The sequence below is a fragment of the Eucalyptus grandis genome, chromosome 7, assembly GCF_016545825.1.
Source record: "Eucalyptus grandis isolate ANBG69807.140 chromosome 7, ASM1654582v1, whole genome shotgun sequence".
Lineage (NCBI taxonomy): Eukaryota > Viridiplantae > Streptophyta > Magnoliopsida > Myrtales > Myrtaceae > Eucalyptus > Eucalyptus grandis.
In genome coordinates this window covers 58,724,367-58,742,522 of record NC_052618.1, presented here as the reverse complement: position 1 = coordinate 58,742,522, position 18,156 = coordinate 58,724,367, and the positions used below count along the sequence as shown (strand labels likewise).

The following is an 18,156-nucleotide window of genomic DNA, read 5'->3' as shown; positions in this document are numbered from 1 at the left end:
ACGCTCAGCCTCGCCGGGGGCTGGCGATCGGCCAAAGAAAAAAGAAGAAAAGAAGAAAAGAAGAAGAAAAAAAACTTTTTATTCTTTCAATTCTTCAAAAAGTGTTTCTGGAAAAAAAAAAAAACCTTTTTTTTGTTTTTTATTTTGTTCTAATTTTGTTCCCGAACAAAAACAGATTTTGAACAAAAACACAAATAAACGCATTTTTGTTTTTTTTTTTTGTTCCCGAGAACAAAAAAAACAGAAAAATCTGTTCATGAATAATAAAAAGAAACACAAACATGCAGGCCCTAAGTGTCCCAATGAGCATAGTTTCGAATTTTTTAGGATATCATAGTAAAGATAATCTAGGGTTTCTAGTGATACTCAAAAGAAGTGTGGAGTAGTAAATATGCCAATGGGCATAGTTTCGAATTTTTTGGGATATAAAAAAATTGGAGTATTAATGTCAATAGTTTAGAATTTTTTGTAGTGTTAACATTTGAAAATATTACAATAATGAATTTAAGGAAATCCATTCAATTTGTATATTTATTCCCCCTGTTTAAATTTTGTTTTTGTATAATTTGAAAATATAACTTATGTCTTTTGATAAGTCTCGCTTAGAAAAAGTAAATGTACATCATTTAAAATAATTGCGTTTAGGATTTCATTTATAGCCTATTTCTTTGATAGTCGAATCGAATTATTCATAACACTTTACCGCTAACTAAAGTGTAATTATTTTTTTTTGAGTGATTTGATTTAGGCCAGTAAAAAAATTTCAGTAAATTTATTATTTTACTTAGTTTGAAAAATAAAATAATTTCAATAAACTATAGCTAGTTTATGACACGATTCATTAACTTATGGGTATTTTAAATGAATAAATAACTTACTTACTATAGTATTCCGAAAATTTTAATATTCATTTCTAACCCGTAATAAAATATTTAAACGAAAAAACAATTATGTCGCAACATTGTTAAAAGAATACATCACTTCTCTTATACTAACATTTGGCTTTCTAAACAAACATATCTCGAATATGGCTTTCCTTATCGTACACTAAATAATCTTTTGTATTTAAATTTCGTGTGCTTCGGAAACAACTCTTTTTATCTGCCGCATTTTAATCTTTTAAGTCCTCATAAAGTACAATAGTCTTCAACAAAATAATGGACTGAATTATGCGAATATTGTCTCTTCCTCCTATATCAAATCTCATTAATGAATTACAAATCGTGCAAAAACAATTTCTCAGGTCAGTAGAAATGAAGCTCCAAAATATTCGCTTTGCAACTTAAACCTCGAATGGATCCACTGATAAAAAATTACGAGAATGATCATATATATATATAAACAATATGCGAATAAACAAGTCTTGTCGAAGAATTCTTAAGATAATTGTTGAATCCTACACAAAATGTAAATTTTTTTTTTTCCCAGGGGCGTTACTATACGCAGAAACTGCGTTTCCTCAATTATAAAATGACTTTATACGCGAAAAAAGAAAAGAGAAAAAAAGGGAAACACCATGATACAGCGACGGGGGAGGACGATGATATAATTCCTGCCGCGATATACAAGAAAAGCAGTCCCCTGTCCCTCTCCTTCTCCCTTCCCTTCCCTTCCCTCTCATGCACAAGATCAGATCACGCAAACCCTAGATCCCCATCGCCAGATCACCACCCCCATCGCCCCATCTGAGATTCATTCTTCCCATTCCCCGATTGATCCGATTGATTCTATACTGTACCAATAAATCCGTAATCTTGAGAGCTTTTGCGCTCTGTGCAATTCCCGGCGATGGCGTGCATAAAGGGGGTGGGCCGGTCGGCGTCGGTTGCCATGGCCCCCGACGGCGGGTACTTGGCGACTGGGACCATGGCCGGGGCTGTGGATCTCTCCTTCAGCTCCTCCGCCAGCCTCGAGATCTTCGGCCTCGACTTCCAGTCCGACGATCGGGATCTCCCCCTCATCGCCGAATCCCCCAGCTCCGAGCGCTTCAACCGGCTCTCCTGGGGCAAGAACGGATCCGGCTCCGACGAATTCTCCCTGGGCCTGATCGCCGGTGGCCTCGTCGACGGGACCATTGGCCTTTGGAACCCGCTCTCCCTGATCCGGTAATTCCCAATTGTTTTGGTTCGGTTTCGAGTGTGAAATTGGCGTCTTGGAGTTGAGATCTAGCTCGAGCGTTTGTTTGGCTGGTGAACGTCTCTTCTTGGATGCAATCGCCCGTTTCTTGATTCGGAAACGGAATGGGAATCTGAGGTCTCTAGTCTATTGGAGTGATGATGTGTGAGGATGGTGGGAATGTTGAGCATCGGCATAAGTTTTCTTCAAGTCCGAACCTTCTCGTCACGAGCTGGTGAATGCTGTTGCGAAACGCCAGTTAGTCTGGATATTAGTATCCATACGAATGGAGGGTCCCTAGACATGCCTCGCATTTCTAGTTCTTAAACAATCTCAGTTGCAGAATAAAGCATCAAGGACTGCTATCTAGTTTCTGTATCTTTGTAGCTTCTGTATAGCAGGATTGTTGCCGTGTTTCAGAAGAATAGGAGATTACATTTTTGAAGAATTCGTCTTTGAATCGAATGGTTTGGCTTACAAATTCTTCGCCTTCATCTAAATCTATAGTAATGTGCGTCCCTTACAAATTGTACTACTTGTATGTAGCTATGTGTTAGTGGTTTTATTGAATCTATCTGTAATTTGTTAGTTGAGGTTAGATATCTGAAGGGAAGTCCTTTCTATCATTGCCCACTTGTTGGGTCTTACTTGAAATCATGTTATGGTACTCTAGGGTCTATTTCCCTGATGGAAAATTTCAAATTTTCCATTCTGTTCTCATTTGGGAATGAAAACATCACTAATATCTTTACCCAAAAAAAAAAAAAAAAAAAAATAAAACATCACTAATACCGTGTTTGGTGGGATTATAGAGAAGTTCTCAGAAAAAGATGCAGTAACCTCGTTTTTGTTTCTTAGGAACAAAAAAGAAAACACCTCTCTGGTTTCTCACTGCTTTCAGTCCAAAATGGAAGCACATTCGTTTGGACTGAACTTTTTTGGCTAATAAAGGGAAAGAATTTCTTTTTTTTTTTTTTAATTGATGCATGAAACAGGTTTTGAAAATTTCTTTCCTGTAGAAATTCTCATTTTGACTTACTAAACATCTTTTCAGAATAGTGAAGAATGAAATCATTCTCATTTTTTATGGAAAAGGTATCCAAAAATGTTTCTTGAACCAAAAAGCCCCTCCATGTTCTCATTTTGCTGGGGCATTATAGGATGAATGAGTTGGACAAGAATTGAGCAATGGATGTTCTTTCAAGAGATATGATCAAGAGAAGTAGTGGATTGAGGTTAATTTCAATTTTAAGTTGCTCGTTTAACTGAGTAAAGTAGTAAAGTTCTTTTTCAAGCTGCATTTTTCCATTTTAATTCTAGGTAGTTAGTTTGATTATTATTATTTTTTTTCTGATAGGTTAAATATTTAACTGTAGAGGACCCAGGGCATGGAAATCCATATGCAAAAAGAGCTCAAAAAACGAAACCCATATATGAAAAGCTCACAAAACCAAAGAGAGCTCTCATGTTAACTATATACACCAAGGCATAAACGTCCATATGCAAGTTTTTACGATACCAAAAGCTTAAAACTTCAATTCAATTATCTTTCAAAACAAAAAATGGAAGATTCCTTTCCATGAAAAGCTCTCTTGTTCTGTTCCTTCCAAATCAACCAGAAAACAGAGAGAGTGGATGTTCAAATTCTTTGGTGGAGTTTATTTAGTCATCCGGAGTAAGATGATTCAAATAACCCATATTTTTAGTACTCTCTCTTTTTTCAGAACTGCGGTCATTTTTTTGCTAAGTGAAGGTGTCATTTGGTTGGTGTGCCTTATGCAGAGATTAAAGACGTAGGATCACTGAGTGGTTTTCTATTGGTTCTAAAGAGAAACTTGTAGATGTTCATCTCCATTTTCACCATAAGAGATGGACAAGAACTATATTGTTTGGGTTTCTTTGTTATATCTTGATTCAGCTGCTTGTGTGTGTCGTGTTGGCTTTAGTTTTGACCTTCGTCTAAATGTTTCTGTTCAGGATATGAAGGTTCCATCCTATACAGTGTATTGGGACACCGATATAATAAGTCTTGCCTGGCCTTTACTATGTTGCTGTTAGCAATTCAGGATGTGTTTGGTTTCATTTTGGAAATATTTTCTCTTGGAGACGTGGGAGTAGTGTTTCCCCATACTAACTTTTTGTCGTTTTCATTATTTTCTCTTGGACACCGATATAATAAGTCTTGCCTGGCCTTTACTATTTATTCTTTTCTCTCTCTCCATCTGTTTACCAGTCACGGAAAGTGCCTCTAGACCTAGTAAATTAGTCGTTCAAGTCCTGCTATTTCTCTGAAGCTGGCCTGTGATTTCTCTCTTCTTTGTTTGATTTTTGAAAAATAGCAAGAATCCAGATTTGCATCCCCTGAATTGTCAAGTGTCAATTTTTAATGAGAGTGATCAAAAGCAAGCTTTTAATGAAATTTCATTTCCAAGCTTCATTAAGCTTTAGTAGCTTTAGCCTTGAAGCTTTGGTTAATCTTGGGGACGTTTCATGAAGCTTCTTCAAGCTTGTTATGTGGTGTGTTTTTTAGCCTTGGAAATGTTTGTTTTGGTATTAGGTTTCAGTTCAGTGATCTAGATGCATGTTGAAGTGTAACCTCCTCGATTTCCCTTTGCTGAGGGGTTTTAGCTGGCATTTGGCTTCTCAATTGAGACACATGATTATCACGTTCATTTCTTAAATATTTTCACACCATGTCTGAAATTACTTAGACTGAACTTATTTTCAGTCGTCATTTTCGAAAAAATTTCCCTTTTGCTGTAGTAACATATTCTCAAGAACAGAAACAACAATGAGGTTTGAAAGACTATCTGTACTTGTTTTCTGTGCAAATTCTTGCGGAAAGTATTTTCTGTGATAGGACGCAGTTGTATAGCACATATCACAAAGTAGCCTCATAACTGCCAGTTAAAACTGGTTTTAGAAGGGGGGACAGCTCATCCAATTACATGGCCCATTTGATACCATGTTAAATGATAAGAATCCATGCACTTGAACAATGAGTAAAGAGCATAGGTGAATGGTTGTTAATGTAGCCGGGATATTGGTAAGATCAATAGGGTAATGAGATCTATCCCCATTTTTGTAAGGCTGAATAAATATCACATGCTTTTGACATTATTTTCGTAAGTAGCTGAGCTGCCTATTCCTGTGGATTTCTGTGCTGTTATTGATTTGTAATAACAGTCTCAGCTGGTGTTTATTTGGATTGACACTATTGCTTTGTTTGTAGGAAGTACAGTAGTATTCTGTATTTAATGTTTTTCCCTTTTCAGTTCTGAGGCTGGTGATAAGGCAATCGTAGGACACCTTTCTAGGCATAAAGGACCTGTAAGTCCCTTGTCTTCGTCTTTTCCTGTTCACTGCTTGTTATTGTCTCTCTGTCTCTTGATGCTTAGGTTTATGGGATGGTTATGTTGATTTCTTAATCCAGGTTCGTGGTCTTGAGTTTAACGTCATTGCACCAAACTTACTTGCTTCTGGGGCTGATGATGGTGAAATTTGCATTTGGGATTTGGCTGCACCAAGAGAACCTTCTCATTTCCCTCCTCTTAGGGTATGTTGGGATCTGAGGATTTTTAACACAGTTCACTTGCTTTGGAATTTATTTATATGCTTTTATATTATTCACGCTTGTCTTGTCATGTTATGTGATGAATGGATATTTTTTCCTTATGACAAACCTTACACCACTTGGTGGGGACATCATGGATTTTTTAATCAAGGCGTTCATCAGTGAAGAATTAAGGTCTCGATTTGTTTGGTATAATTTTAACTTCTGGGCTAAGCAGATGTATCTGAGGATTTTTTTGCCCACAAGCCATTGTAGTGAGCAGCAAGCATGCTGATGTGTTTTTGGATTCATGAGAGAAGTTAACTTTTTCACTTCTCAGCTATTTGCCTGCCAGTGAGTAGGTTTGGATGGCTGTCACAGCCATCCAGGCACAAAGACAATTCCTATTTTGGTAATATTTGGTTCTCGACTGCTCTACCCTTGCATGTGAGCTGGTCTGTCTCTGATGGTACTTTCTGCAGTTTTTTCTAAAAAGTGTGCTCATTGTCGGAACATAATTAGACTTCTGCATGGAATGCATCATTTATGATCCATGGTGCATTGTCCCCAGCATGACATGAAATAATGCCCAAATAACGTGCATCTTGGTCTGGCCTTGACATTTTGCTTATTACTCTGGTCTATGGTACCAAATGATCTCCTGCTTATATTGTGGAACTGCCAAATTCCAATTGTCTGGCATCTCTTTGCTGATGCTGATTGTCGAAAATGTTATTTTCATGGTTTGGTCTTTCATGTGTCTTGTCCAGATTTCTGTAACTTGTAGTTATTTATTTGTGGGAAAAGGACACCAAAAATGCCATAACTTTCGAACGGCGATTACTTGAGCACTATAACTTCTTCTTCTTCTTCTTCTTCTTCTTCTTTTTTTTATCATTTGAGTGCCATAACTTTTGTAAAAAAATTCACCACAAGTGTTGTGCCATGTTGGATTTTTGACACTTGGCTGAACATTCTTTTTTTTTTTTTATTTAGTTGTGACAATCAAGTGATTGATTTAAAATTATGGTACTTAAGTGAACGTTTTTTCATAAGTCATGGCAATTAAGGGCGCGTTTATTTATGTTTTTGTTCAAAAATTGTTCCGGGGAACAGAAATAGAAAAAACTATAAGTGATCGAAAAAAGAAAAAAAAAAAAAAAAAGCGCCATATGAAAGTCATGACACTTGTAGTGGCCTTTCCCTGAATTTGTCCATAAAGGCTTTTATAAGTTAAAAGTATGGGTCAACTATGATGCCTATAAAGAAGATAAAGATTAAGGTGGACTTGCTGAGGCATCTGACCAAAGTCTTTATATTTTTTCTTGCAGGGTAGTGGTTCTGCTGCTCAAGGTGAAATTTCATTTTTATCTTGGAATAGCAAAGTTCAACATATATTAGCCTCCACTTCCTATAACGGGACAACAGGTGAGAAAAAAAGGGATATTATCCCTTTCTTCTTTTTTATTCTAAAGTGATGTTTATCTTCCTCGGGGCAAAGGTCTAATTTTTTGCTTTTCAGTTGTATGGGATCTCAAGAAACAAAAACCAGTCATAAGGTAGCCTTCGATCTCTCGCTTCCTCACATGTATATTTGCTTGGTCTTTATTATCTTTGTAGCGATCTGGACAACAGTAAATATGATTCACACTTTACCAAATGGCAGTTTTTCAGATTCAGTTAGAAGGCGTTGCTCAGTTTTGCAATGGAACCCTGACCTGGCTACTCAACTTGTTGTTGCATCAGATGAAGATAGTTCTCCTACTTTAAGGGTAATGACCTGACTTGTTGTTGCTATCTCATATACGTACTCAGGGTAGATGGAGCATGTATAATCTCTCATTGTGCCGATGTTTTGCACAGCTTTGGGATATGAGAAACATAATGTCACCTGTTAAAGAATTTGCGGGGCATACAAGAGGTACACATCTATGCCAATAGTATTATCTTTTGTTGTTATATTAAAGATCTTATCATTTCTAATGCCATATTGATAGAGGCAGGGAGGAGGGAGAAGTTGATTTGGTTGTAGCATTAAAATGCAGAATCCTTAGTGTCATTCTCATTGTAATCTTTTAGATGAATTGATATGGAAAAGGGTATGAATTAGTAGCTTCAGTTGCATTTGGTCACCAAGAAATAAAATCATATAGGATAGGATCGGATTTAAGCTTTTTTCTAGAATCTACTGAGTATAAGAACAGTACCCTAACCAATTGAGATTTGGGAGGCCTAACTAAAATTGGTCAAAAATTAAAAAAATCAATTGAATTACAAAAATTAAGCAACGGAACCTTGAGAATATAGAAGACAGACAAACATAGCATTGTCTTGGTGGTGACAAACCACCACGGTGATCACTGTCGATTGCATGTGCGAGCAGCGGCCACTGCGCTTAACTACCACCTCTAGGAGACTTCCTTCTCTTTCCTTTTTAGCTTTCTTTTCTTGTAAGAACAAACCGTTTCCCTGATGTTTGTGTAGAGTTAACTTAATGTGACAAAATGACTATTTTATCTGGTTAGAATTGTCAACTTGATGCAATATCTCTGACTTGTTTTGATCCTTTCTTCACTTATTTTCCTTATGTTGATGAATATCAATGTTTTTGCTTGGACATATGTAATGCAATGTGTAATTCCATTGCTTCTACATATAATCCAAGTTTATTCTTTGCATACCTGGTATGGCTTACTTTTCTTGCAGCAGCTTGTTTTGAAATGCTTCTGTCTGTTAGTAAAACGTATCATCATCCACTTGCATGCCAATGAGCATTTGCTCTTATATCTTTTCATTTCCGCCATTGGAATTTCTGCTATAACTGAGTCAATGGCTTCTCTTCTCACCTCTTCTGCTTGAATATCTGACACCAGGTGTTATTGCAATGTCCTGGTGTCCTAATGATAGTTCCTATTTGGTCACCTGTGCTAAAGACAATAGAACCATATGCTGGGATACAGTTACTGGAGAGGTACTTATTATGATGCTGTGTTTTCCCCTTTTTTCTTTTTGCATTCTATCTTAATATTTATTCCTGTACTAGTGCTCATTTTTGTGTCTAGTTTTTATTTTGCATTGCTCATTTATTGGCAATTCTGGCTGCTAGTATGTCAGGCTTATGTTATCCTGACAACATTCATTTACTCATGTTTGTCATAGATTGTTTGTGAATTGCCTGCTGGATCCAACTGGAATTTTGATGTGCATTGGTACCCTAAGATACCCGGAGTTATATCAGCATCTTCATTTGATGGAAAGATTGGCATCTACAATGTTGAGGTATTTCTTTTTCTTTTCTTCTGTGTTTAAAGGTTCATATCTGGCTGCACCTTGTTGAGGGCTTTTGATTTCGATTCGAGAATAGTAGAGATGACGAGGTAGAGAAAGACTTGAGACTACCTTTCATATGATGCAGATAACTAAAATTGGCACCAAATGTGTTTTCCTATTATAAATTTCTTTGAGATATTATCCATAAACTGTAAAGAGATTGCTTGATAATAGACAAATGACATTTAATCTCTTGTCATCGTTTTAATTTACCAATTTTTTACGTAGCAACCAAGGTTCGCTAAATCACCACTTATTTCTACTAACAAAATAGAAGAATAACATATGTGATGCCATTTTAAGTTATCATTAGATTGAGATTTATGATTGATTATGACAAATTGGCATATAACACTTGACTATAGATTGGACTGTTGAACTTTTTTATCAGAGATATGTGAAGGCGCACCAAAATAATTATACTTGAGTTCGATATGGAAATATATAAAAACAACAGTACAATCCTATGCTCAACAGATAAGTTGGGAAAGAAATAAAGAAAAAATAAATTTGTTTTTGAATAGATTGAAGAAAAAAATAAAGAGGAAAACAAAAATAATGAAAAAAGGGGATAGTGGATCACCTTATGTTCTATTTGGTCACATAATCATATGTTTATTGAGAAAAAAGGAACAATATCTTAGAAGAAAATGAAAAAATTAAAAGTCTTAGAAGCCAGCAGGATTCAAACCTGCACATCCATTATATATCTGCCTATAGATGCATAGTTTTGTTTGTAAATATAGACATGTAATCATAAAAATCTCCTATTATTTTGCAGGGTTGTAGCCGCTATGGTGTCAGGGAAAATGAATTCGGGGCTGGTAATTCTATCCTAATGGCTAGAATTTACATTTCTGTCAGTACTTTCAAGTTTATTAATAGTCCGGTGTTTTTGCTAGTCTGCATTTGGTTTTATAGTCTAACATTGTCTGAAAAGAAATGATTTGTCAACACAAGTACCATTAGCCAGGTTAAAATCTGTTTGCGTGTGTGCATGCCCGTCAGTGGGGAAGAGAGAATGAGAGTTTGTTTATCAATTGCTTGGTGTCCTCCTCTCGTTCTTTCCTCTATAATTTGCTTATTAGATATGGTCTCTCTTCATCTCGGGCTGATTCTGCCAGTTGCATGTCCAGACTCAAGCAACACAACAGAAATTAATGAACAAATGAGATACTTGATTCTCTCATGTAACAGGACCTGTTCTGGTCAGGTTCTATAAGGTGACAACCACAGCATTATGCTACTAGCACACCAAAGAATTATTCAATTAGTTATGTTCTTTTTCAAATTAATTGTGCACTCATTGGAAAGGACGCTGATGTCAAACAATTCATGTACTCTGTTGCTAACGGACAACGATCAGTTGGCATCCTTTTTTACATCTGTTAATTTGTCTGCTGTGGTTCTCTCACACACCATAAGTTTAACCTCTCCTTTCCCACACAGCAACTCTGAGAGCTCCAAAATGGTTTAAACGACCTGTTGGCGCATCCTTTGGTTTTGGAGGCAAGGTGGTTTCATTTCATACTCGGTCAACAGGAGGTCCTTCAGTCAATTCCTCAGAGGTGCTTGTTTATTCCCCTTCAGTACTCTTGCTATTTAGAAGAACTTAACATTTATTTTTTCGTTGTGTTCTTTTCCAGGTTTTTGTACACGATATCATTACAGAACAAACTTTGGTGAGCCGCTCGTCTGAATTTGAAGCTGCAATCCAAAGTGGGGATAGACCTTCATTGAGAGCATTATGTGAAAAGAAGTCTCAACATTGCGAGTGTGTTACTTATTCATTTAAATAATTTTTCTTATAATTTTCTTTTATCGTGTTTGGAGAATAACAAAATTTTCCCTAGCAGATCTACAGATGACCAAGAAACATGGGGATTCTTGAAAGTTTTGTTAGAAGATGATGGAACCGCAAGGTCAAAGCTACTTGCTCACCTTGGTTTTGATATTCCTACGGAGACAAATGATGGTTCACAAGAGGATCTCTCCCAGCAAGTTAATGCTCTTGGGCTCGAGGATGTGACTGCAGATAAAGTAGTGCAGGAGGACAACAACGAAAGCATGGTGTTTCCTACTGATAATGGCGAAGATTTTTTTAACAATCTTCCTAGTCCCAGGGCCGATACACCTGTATCAACTTCTGCTGATGGCTTTCCTACTGTGAATGCTGCCGTGGAACCATCGCAAGACGAAGTAGATGGACTTGAGGAGAGCTCTGACCCATCGTTTGATGATAGTGTTCAACGTGCTTTGGTTGTTGGAGACTACAAGGCTGCTGTTGCATTGTGCATGTCTGCTAATAAATTGGCTGATGCTTTGGTTATTGCACATGTTGGAGGTGCCTCCCTATGGGAGAGTACTCGTGATAAGTACCTCAAAATGAGCCGCTCACCTTACTTGAAGGTGACATGTTTTAAGATAACTTAAATTTGTTTATCTTTCTCTTTTTGGATACATTTTTATTTGGTAGTAGTACCTTGGTAAGTGAAAATTTCTTTAAATCTATGTGATATGCCGCTTGTTAAATGAATCATCTTACTTTCAGGTTGTTTTTGCAATGGTGAATAATGATCTCCAGAGCCTTGTGGATACCAGGCCCCTCAAATTCTGGAAAGAGACGCTCGCTATTCTATGTAGTGTAAGTTTCTTAATACTGGAGGAATACATTGGTTGAGATGAATTTAAGTGTCATGTTTCTTTTTGGTTAAGAAACTATGCCAGTTGGGGTTTCTGTGATAGGAACTTTCTTTGGAAGTGACTTTTGTTATGGCCCTGATCAATTCATTTACATCTTTGATGTACTGAAATTGTGATTTTCAACCATATTATATTGGTCGTCTGTTGCTGATCTAACTTGCAGTGCTTCGGACATCCACTGATGCATCTAAATTCTGGTTATATAAAGTTTGCACAGGGGGAGGAGTGGGCGATGCTCTGCAACTCTCTAGCCTCAAAACTTATGGCAGCTGGTAACATGTTGGCAGCAACACTCTGTTTCATTTGTGCTGGGAATATTGATAAAACAGTGGAAATTTGGTCGAGAAGCCTGGCAACTGAACATGATGGGATGTCCTACATGGACCTTCTTCAGGTGGTTACCTCCTTTTAGTTGTTTTACGCCATTAGCTTCGTATCAACTGGAGAGTTATTCATATACATGTTTTCTTGGGATCAGGATTTGATGGAAAAGACTATTGTTCTTGCATTGGCTAGCGGCCAAAAACAATTCAGCGCTTCAGTATGCAAGCTTGTGGAAAAATATGCAGAGATTTTGGCTAGTCAAGGGCTTTTGACAACAGCGATGGACTATTTGAAGCTGTTGGGGACAGATGATTTGTCACCTGAACTCGCGGTCTTGAGAGATCGTATCGCCTTCTCTGTAGAAGCTGGTATGCTTTTGCTATAGCATCTGTTTACACATTTTTAAGACAGATCTGCATGCACAAATTCCAAATAGTCCATTTTTTTCTTATATCGAAGCTATGATACAAAAATGGACATCCGATCATGCATTATAGTTTGTATGTTCTGTTCCTAGCATACGTTTCCAGAGAGAATCGCTTGTCCTGTCTACTAGCAGTTCCATTTCTTTATGTAATGAATGAGATGTCTGTACCATTTGCTGGTCCTTCTTTTTACGGCCAAGGGGGTTTTCAAGTGATTGGGAGTTACTAGGAAGGAAGTCTCATCCCTGTTTCATAGAAGTAGCCTCAGAGCCAAACACAGGGAAAGCAACTTCTGGAGTGGATTCAAAGCTCTGTTGATAATTTATATGTAGAACTATCTTGCTGTCCACTAAGAACATTTGCTGTCGCGTTTTTTTTCCTTTTTCTCTGCTTCGTCTCTTCTGTAGTAGAATCCAAAAGCTCAAAAGAGCAACATGAGCGTTAGGAACATGAGTTTAATCATGGGTAGTGGAAGTATTTGCAATTGCTACCTCCTTCTACCTTAGAAGGACAGGGTTGAATTAGGTTTTGTGAAATGATTCGTTGTTTCATATAGTAGCTTGAGATGGCTAAGAATGTAGTCTTGAATATTTTCTTTAAGAACATTAAGAGTCGCTTTTCATTTGTAGTTATCTATTTATTTTCGCTAGTTACTTCGAGAATGGTTGATACTCAGGGTTGTTTCTGCTACTTTTTGGCAATGAAATATGTCTTGAGAAGCAGCTGTAGGAAGTGCAATTATTTGATACTTATGTTTCCTTCCCCATTAATAACATTGTTTTGATAAGGATCCAACAGGTGATCCTGATATCTGGACTAGTTTAGAATAGTCATTTTATATACAAACAAGACTCGAAGTGGATAAAAACTGATATTTCTTTTATCTTCACTGTTATGCTTCTTTGAAGCTAAAATTGCGGTTGAAGGTTTCTTTTGAATTTGTTGCAGAAAAAGGAGCCAACATCTCTGCTTTTAATGGCTCTCAAGATCCAAGAGGTGCAGTATATGGTGTCGATCAATCCAATTATGGCATGGTTGATACTTCTCAGCACTATTATCCGGTGGGTTCATCTAGTTGTTGAGTTTTCTGGTCTCCTCTTTTCTCTCCCTTTCTTTTGCAACTATGTTTTTCTATGATTGTCAATATTTGGCTTTTTCTTATCACTGCTTAGGAAGCTGCACAACCACAGGTGCCGCATACTGTTCCTGGTAGTCCTTATGGTGAAAACTATCAGCAGCCTTTTGGCTCTTCATTTGGGAAAGGATACAATACTCCCATGCAATATCAGGCTCCTTCACAGGCGTCTATGTTTGTTCCATCCGAGCCACCTCAGAATGCCCAGGTATCTTTGGTTTATAAATAATCTGCATTGCCATGAGGAGGTGGTTGATGCTGCTTTATTTGAGTTTTTTGATAATTTATTTTACTCTGGGCTCTATCACAGCCTTTGCCTATCTTTACCCAATGGAAAAGAGTGGCGAGATTATAAAAAGCTCAGAATTAAGAGGATAAATGGTGAATTGTTTGAAGGAGCGATGGTTGTCTAATTTGGGCATATTATAGTGAATATCGTCATTCACTCTTTCGTCATCTACAAAAGAATTTTCTTCATTTGCTGTCTCTAATTGCCCCAAAAAATAGAAAAATAACTACCTGCTATCTGTGCCCTGTGGAGTCTGAGTCAGATAATGCGCTGGCACCCTTGTTTATACTTGAACTTTGTACATATGAACTTGTATCTTCTAAGAATGAAAACTTGTGTTGGCAAGGATGATACAATGTTTTGTCATGTTCGCTTTGCATACCATGACCTTGATTTCTTGCAAAGGATTTCTGGGTTGACCATTTTTCTCTCTTTCTAGCCAAGTTTTGTTCCAACTCCTGTCACCAGTCAGCCCACGACGAGATCTCAATTTATACCAGCGCCTCCTCTTGCCCTGAGGAACCCAGAGCAGTATCAGCAGCCAACATTGGGTTCTCATTTGTATCCGGTATGTATCTCCTTCAGTTCCAATTTTGATCATAGAAGCGTCTAGTTTGACTGATTCGGTTCTCTTTGGCATGTCTCATAGGGAAGTGTTAATCCTACTTTTCAACCTTTGCCTCATGCACCTGGTCCGGTTGCCCCTGTGCCACCACAAGTGAGCTCTGTTCCTGGCCAGAATATGCCACAAGCTGTGGCTCCTACTCAAATGCGGGGGTTTATGCCAGTTACTAATCCGGGGGTTGTTCAAAATCCCGGGCCAATTTCCATGCAGCCGGCTACTCCCATTGAATCAGCAGCTGCACAACCAGTTGTCTCACCTGCTGCACCCCCACCTACTGTGCAGACTGCAGATACTTCAAACGTTCCTGGTAAGAGCTACCTTTCTTTTGTCTGGTTTTGAAAAATTAGCTGCCTTTCTCTTTATTTACGATTTATGAGGGCTTTGTTTGTTTCCACTTGAAGATGAGTAAAGAGCACTTTTCTGCTTTCTCGCCAAAAATTATCATCTAATTTTCAGAAATTATGAAGAAATTATGTAGAAATATATGCGCCTACATATATATGTCATGAAAGTTTCAAGTGTTGTGGATTAAAAATACTCAAAGATTGCTCTTCATAAAGGTTAGGTCAAGAAAAAAGTAAAACGTAAAAGTCAATCCAAACATGCCTTTGTGCTTGCATGCTTGGTCGTGCTGTGTTTTTGTTTCTGTTTTCAGTAAGCAAGGCTTGTTTGATTCTGCTTGTAGTAGTAGACTGATAATTTCTGATGCTCTTAATCCTTCATTCCTGGTAAAATGGTCATGACTATGCCAATAGTGCCTGAAAGTTTGAAGAAACTGATAACCTCTTTTGGTGCATGGAAACCAGGCCTTAATCTCAATTTGGAGCTTTCTTTCTATACCATCATTTGGTTTTCCACTAGGCACATGAGCTAGTATATACGGAGTCAATTGCAATATCTAGTTAGTGATTTGATTGATTTTGTTAAAAAAAATTTTATGAAAGTGTTACAACCCATGAAGTATGCAACCACAGACGCTGAGCTTTTTAGTCTAGGAAGGGGCTAGGGCAAACTTGCATGCTACTTTTTAATTCCATCCCATATGTACTAGTAACTCTACGCCCTTTACACTGGAGTTAGCATCCATTGGCTGAATAAGTAGCTAAGTGAAGATTGCATGTGGAAATTTTGGTTCTTCCTTAAAATCGATAAGAGTTCAGCTTTCCTTTGTGGTGGCTTGATGGCATTCCTTTCTGACAAATAACTGAATAAGTCTTTTCTGCATCCATGCACCAGCCCCCCAGAAACCTGTCATCGCAACATTGACGAGACTCTACAATGAGACATCAGAAGCATTGGGAGGCTCACGTGCAAATCCTGCCAAGAAGCGTGAGATAGAAGATAATTCAAGGAAAATAGGTGCCTTGTTTGCAAAGCTCAACAGTGGAGACATATCTAAAAACGCAGCTGATAAGCTTGTCCAGCTATGTCAGGCTTTAGACAACGGTGATTATAGCACTGCTCTGCAAATACAGGTGCATTTCCTGCAAACCGCCGTCTCTTAACTATCTTTGCGATTGCACGAGGGAGCAGTGTGTTCAATGATTTTTGTGTCTTTCAATCTTTCTTCTCCAGGTACTTCTCACGACTAGCGAGTGGGATGAGTGCAATTTCTGGTTGGCAACGTTGAAGCGGATGATCAAGACAAGGCAGAATGTGAGACTAAGTTGAGAAGAGGCCAATTCTTCTCAACGCATCTCCTTTGTTCTTTTTTCTCTCCTTAGCCTTGTGTGGTGGATTCTGTAGGGGAATTGATCATTTCTTTGGAAAGCATGGCTCTCTTAGATTGCTACTGGAGTAATTTTTGGTCTTTTGTTATAGAATGTCTTTTTTCATTGATGCTGACTTCTGAAAGCCGTTAGGATAGTCTTTAAAGGAGTTGGTGATTATTGATTTCCACCCAATATATGTAGCGTCAAGGAATTAGAGAGCTTTTTACTAGCCCTGGTGGATGTTTTTGACACTATTTTTCACTATAAGTTACTCTCCCAGGCTGGTCTCTTCTGAGATGCCCGACGTCTGTTCATGACTTAGTGTTATAGTGATCATTTATGAATTTTTGGTATGCTTTTGGTGAGTGATAGCTTGTCAAAAGAGAGAGAGAGAGGCTTGTCACAAGAAAACAATCAATTATCTTGTTGGTGTGGGGCTGAAGATTCTTCGTTTTGTTTGTATTTTCTTTTTCCATTATCTGGATAAGGAAGACAGCAGCAAATGTTGTCGCTGAAAAATAACCTTGCTTTTGACACTGTTGAGAGAAGACTCGGTAGGATGTATTATTGGATGCTGTTATTCCAACGAGCAAATCGATCCTTCGTATTTTCTGACTCGCCACTGTAATCAAGTCAATATTTTGCAACAACTGGAAAGAATAGAAGGATTGCGAATTATAGGCTAGCTTTGTAATTTAGTATTATGACTATTCACTTCTAAGCATGGTGGAAGAATGAAGGCACGGTGCTCTGCTTCGAGGACCTCTTTGTTTGTGCAGATGTTAGTTCCGGTAGGTTCGTAGTCTCATTCTGCAATCTCAAATTTATTTGGGGGCATTGTTGTAACCTCACTCGCTTGTTCGGTGGATTGTGTGCGGCGTGCGACATGTGACAGAGAAGCAAGTCGGTTTGAATGAATCATCGAAGGGGATAACGTCATTGATCACTTGTACTGCGTTGGTCCTGTAATCGATTCAGAAAGTACTTTCTCCTAGCAGAGGGAGTACTCGGTTAAAGTTCGGGAACCAGAGACTCGTGTTTTTTAGTTATCTTTCCAAAGCATATGAACGGCTGGTCATCATGATACTTGGGTGCGCAAACTTAAAAGTGTGGAAGGAGGCGGTTCTTTTTGAATCTTCAAGAGCATGTGAAGGGAGGAAGTAGCAATGTATGCAAAACAACAACCATATACAGCCAAAGCTCACACTATCAGTGCTAGTCTACACGAGTTGTGAGGTGAAATTCAAAACCAATGGAGTGGGTGAAGTGACTGGACACTCTCAGAACCTAGAAAAAGTGACCCATAACTCATTCAATCATCAAAAAAGGCCAACTTGCTCGAGGACAAAAAGTGCGCCCTCGATAGATGAAATAATATCTTCGACATCTTCCCTTGTTTGGCGAATGCATCACGATGTACTGTTATGTCTATATAAGCATCCCTATGCTTTTCAACTAGGGGTGATCGGTTCCCGGTTCGGTCCGGTTCCACCTTGGAACCGGGAACCGGACCGGGAGCACCGTTCCCAAAATTGCGAACCGTGGACCCGGACCGTTTGGTCCGAGGACCGGAACCGGACCGACCATCGGTTCCATCGGTTCGGTCCGGTCCGGTCCGGTCCAAAAATCAACTATACTTTTTGCACTAAAGAACTAAAGAGTGACCGCGCTCGACCGATCAATTCAATTCGATTCTGGCAATTCAACAAAACTAATCACACGTGTTCCACGTGCAAAATATTCAAACTTCACTTGTGTGATTCACAGGAACTCTTGAAGTCTTAGTCTCACATCGAAACTATCAATGAGATTTTTCTATAAATAAAAGAGTAATGAAAAGGATTTTAATGGTCTCTTGGCCACGTAAGAGGTTGGTACCTCAAATTGCAATTTTGGTTGCAATAAGTTATCATGTTTATATGTTTTATTAATTCTATGTATATAA

The 18,156-nt window shown here is 38.1% G+C and overlaps 1 protein-coding gene across 2 annotated transcripts; it reads left to right on the top strand.

Annotated features, from left to right (window-relative positions):
• The first annotated feature begins 1,564 nt into the window (after positions 1-1,564).
• Positions 1,565-16,673, top strand: LOC104454584 (protein transport protein SEC31 homolog B). 2 transcript variants are annotated; one of them, XM_018877381.2, is made up of 22 exons: positions 1,565-2,105; positions 5,391-5,445; positions 5,549-5,671; positions 7,000-7,096; positions 7,191-7,227; positions 7,335-7,440; positions 7,532-7,589; positions 8,542-8,639; positions 8,828-8,947; positions 9,780-9,822; positions 10,448-10,566; positions 10,645-10,772; positions 10,855-11,407; positions 11,550-11,642; positions 11,910-12,095; positions 12,180-12,393; positions 13,399-13,511; positions 13,641-13,793; positions 14,314-14,442; positions 14,524-14,806; positions 15,736-15,974; positions 16,075-16,673. In XM_018877381.2, exons 1-22 carry the CDS (start codon positions 1,789-1,791, stop codon positions 16,168-16,170), a joined length of 3,360 nt encoding a protein of 1,119 aa, XP_018732926.2. In that variant the 5' UTR covers positions 1,565-1,788; the 3' UTR covers positions 16,171-16,673. The 2 variants fall into 2 exon arrangements, with proteins under 2 accessions (XP_018732926.2, XP_010067788.2); XM_010069486.3 differs by having other exon boundaries at positions 13,623-13,793.
• The last annotated feature ends 1,483 nt before the right edge of the window (positions 16,674-18,156 follow it).

Bases quoted from the DNA above. Each gene is read 5' to 3' on its own strand.
- LOC104454584 (XM_010069486.3), top strand. From the start codon at position 1,789: ATGGCGTGCATAAAGGGGGTGGGCCGGTCGGCGTCGGTTGCCATGGCC. The intron at 7,441-7,531 runs GTAATGACCTGA...TGTTTTGCACAG, and splicing joins ATAGTTCTCCTACTTTAAGG to CTTTGGGATATGAGAAACAT. The intron at 13,512-13,622 runs GTGGGTTCATCT...ATCACTGCTTAG, and splicing joins CTTCTCAGCACTATTATCCG to GAAGCTGCACAACCACAGGT.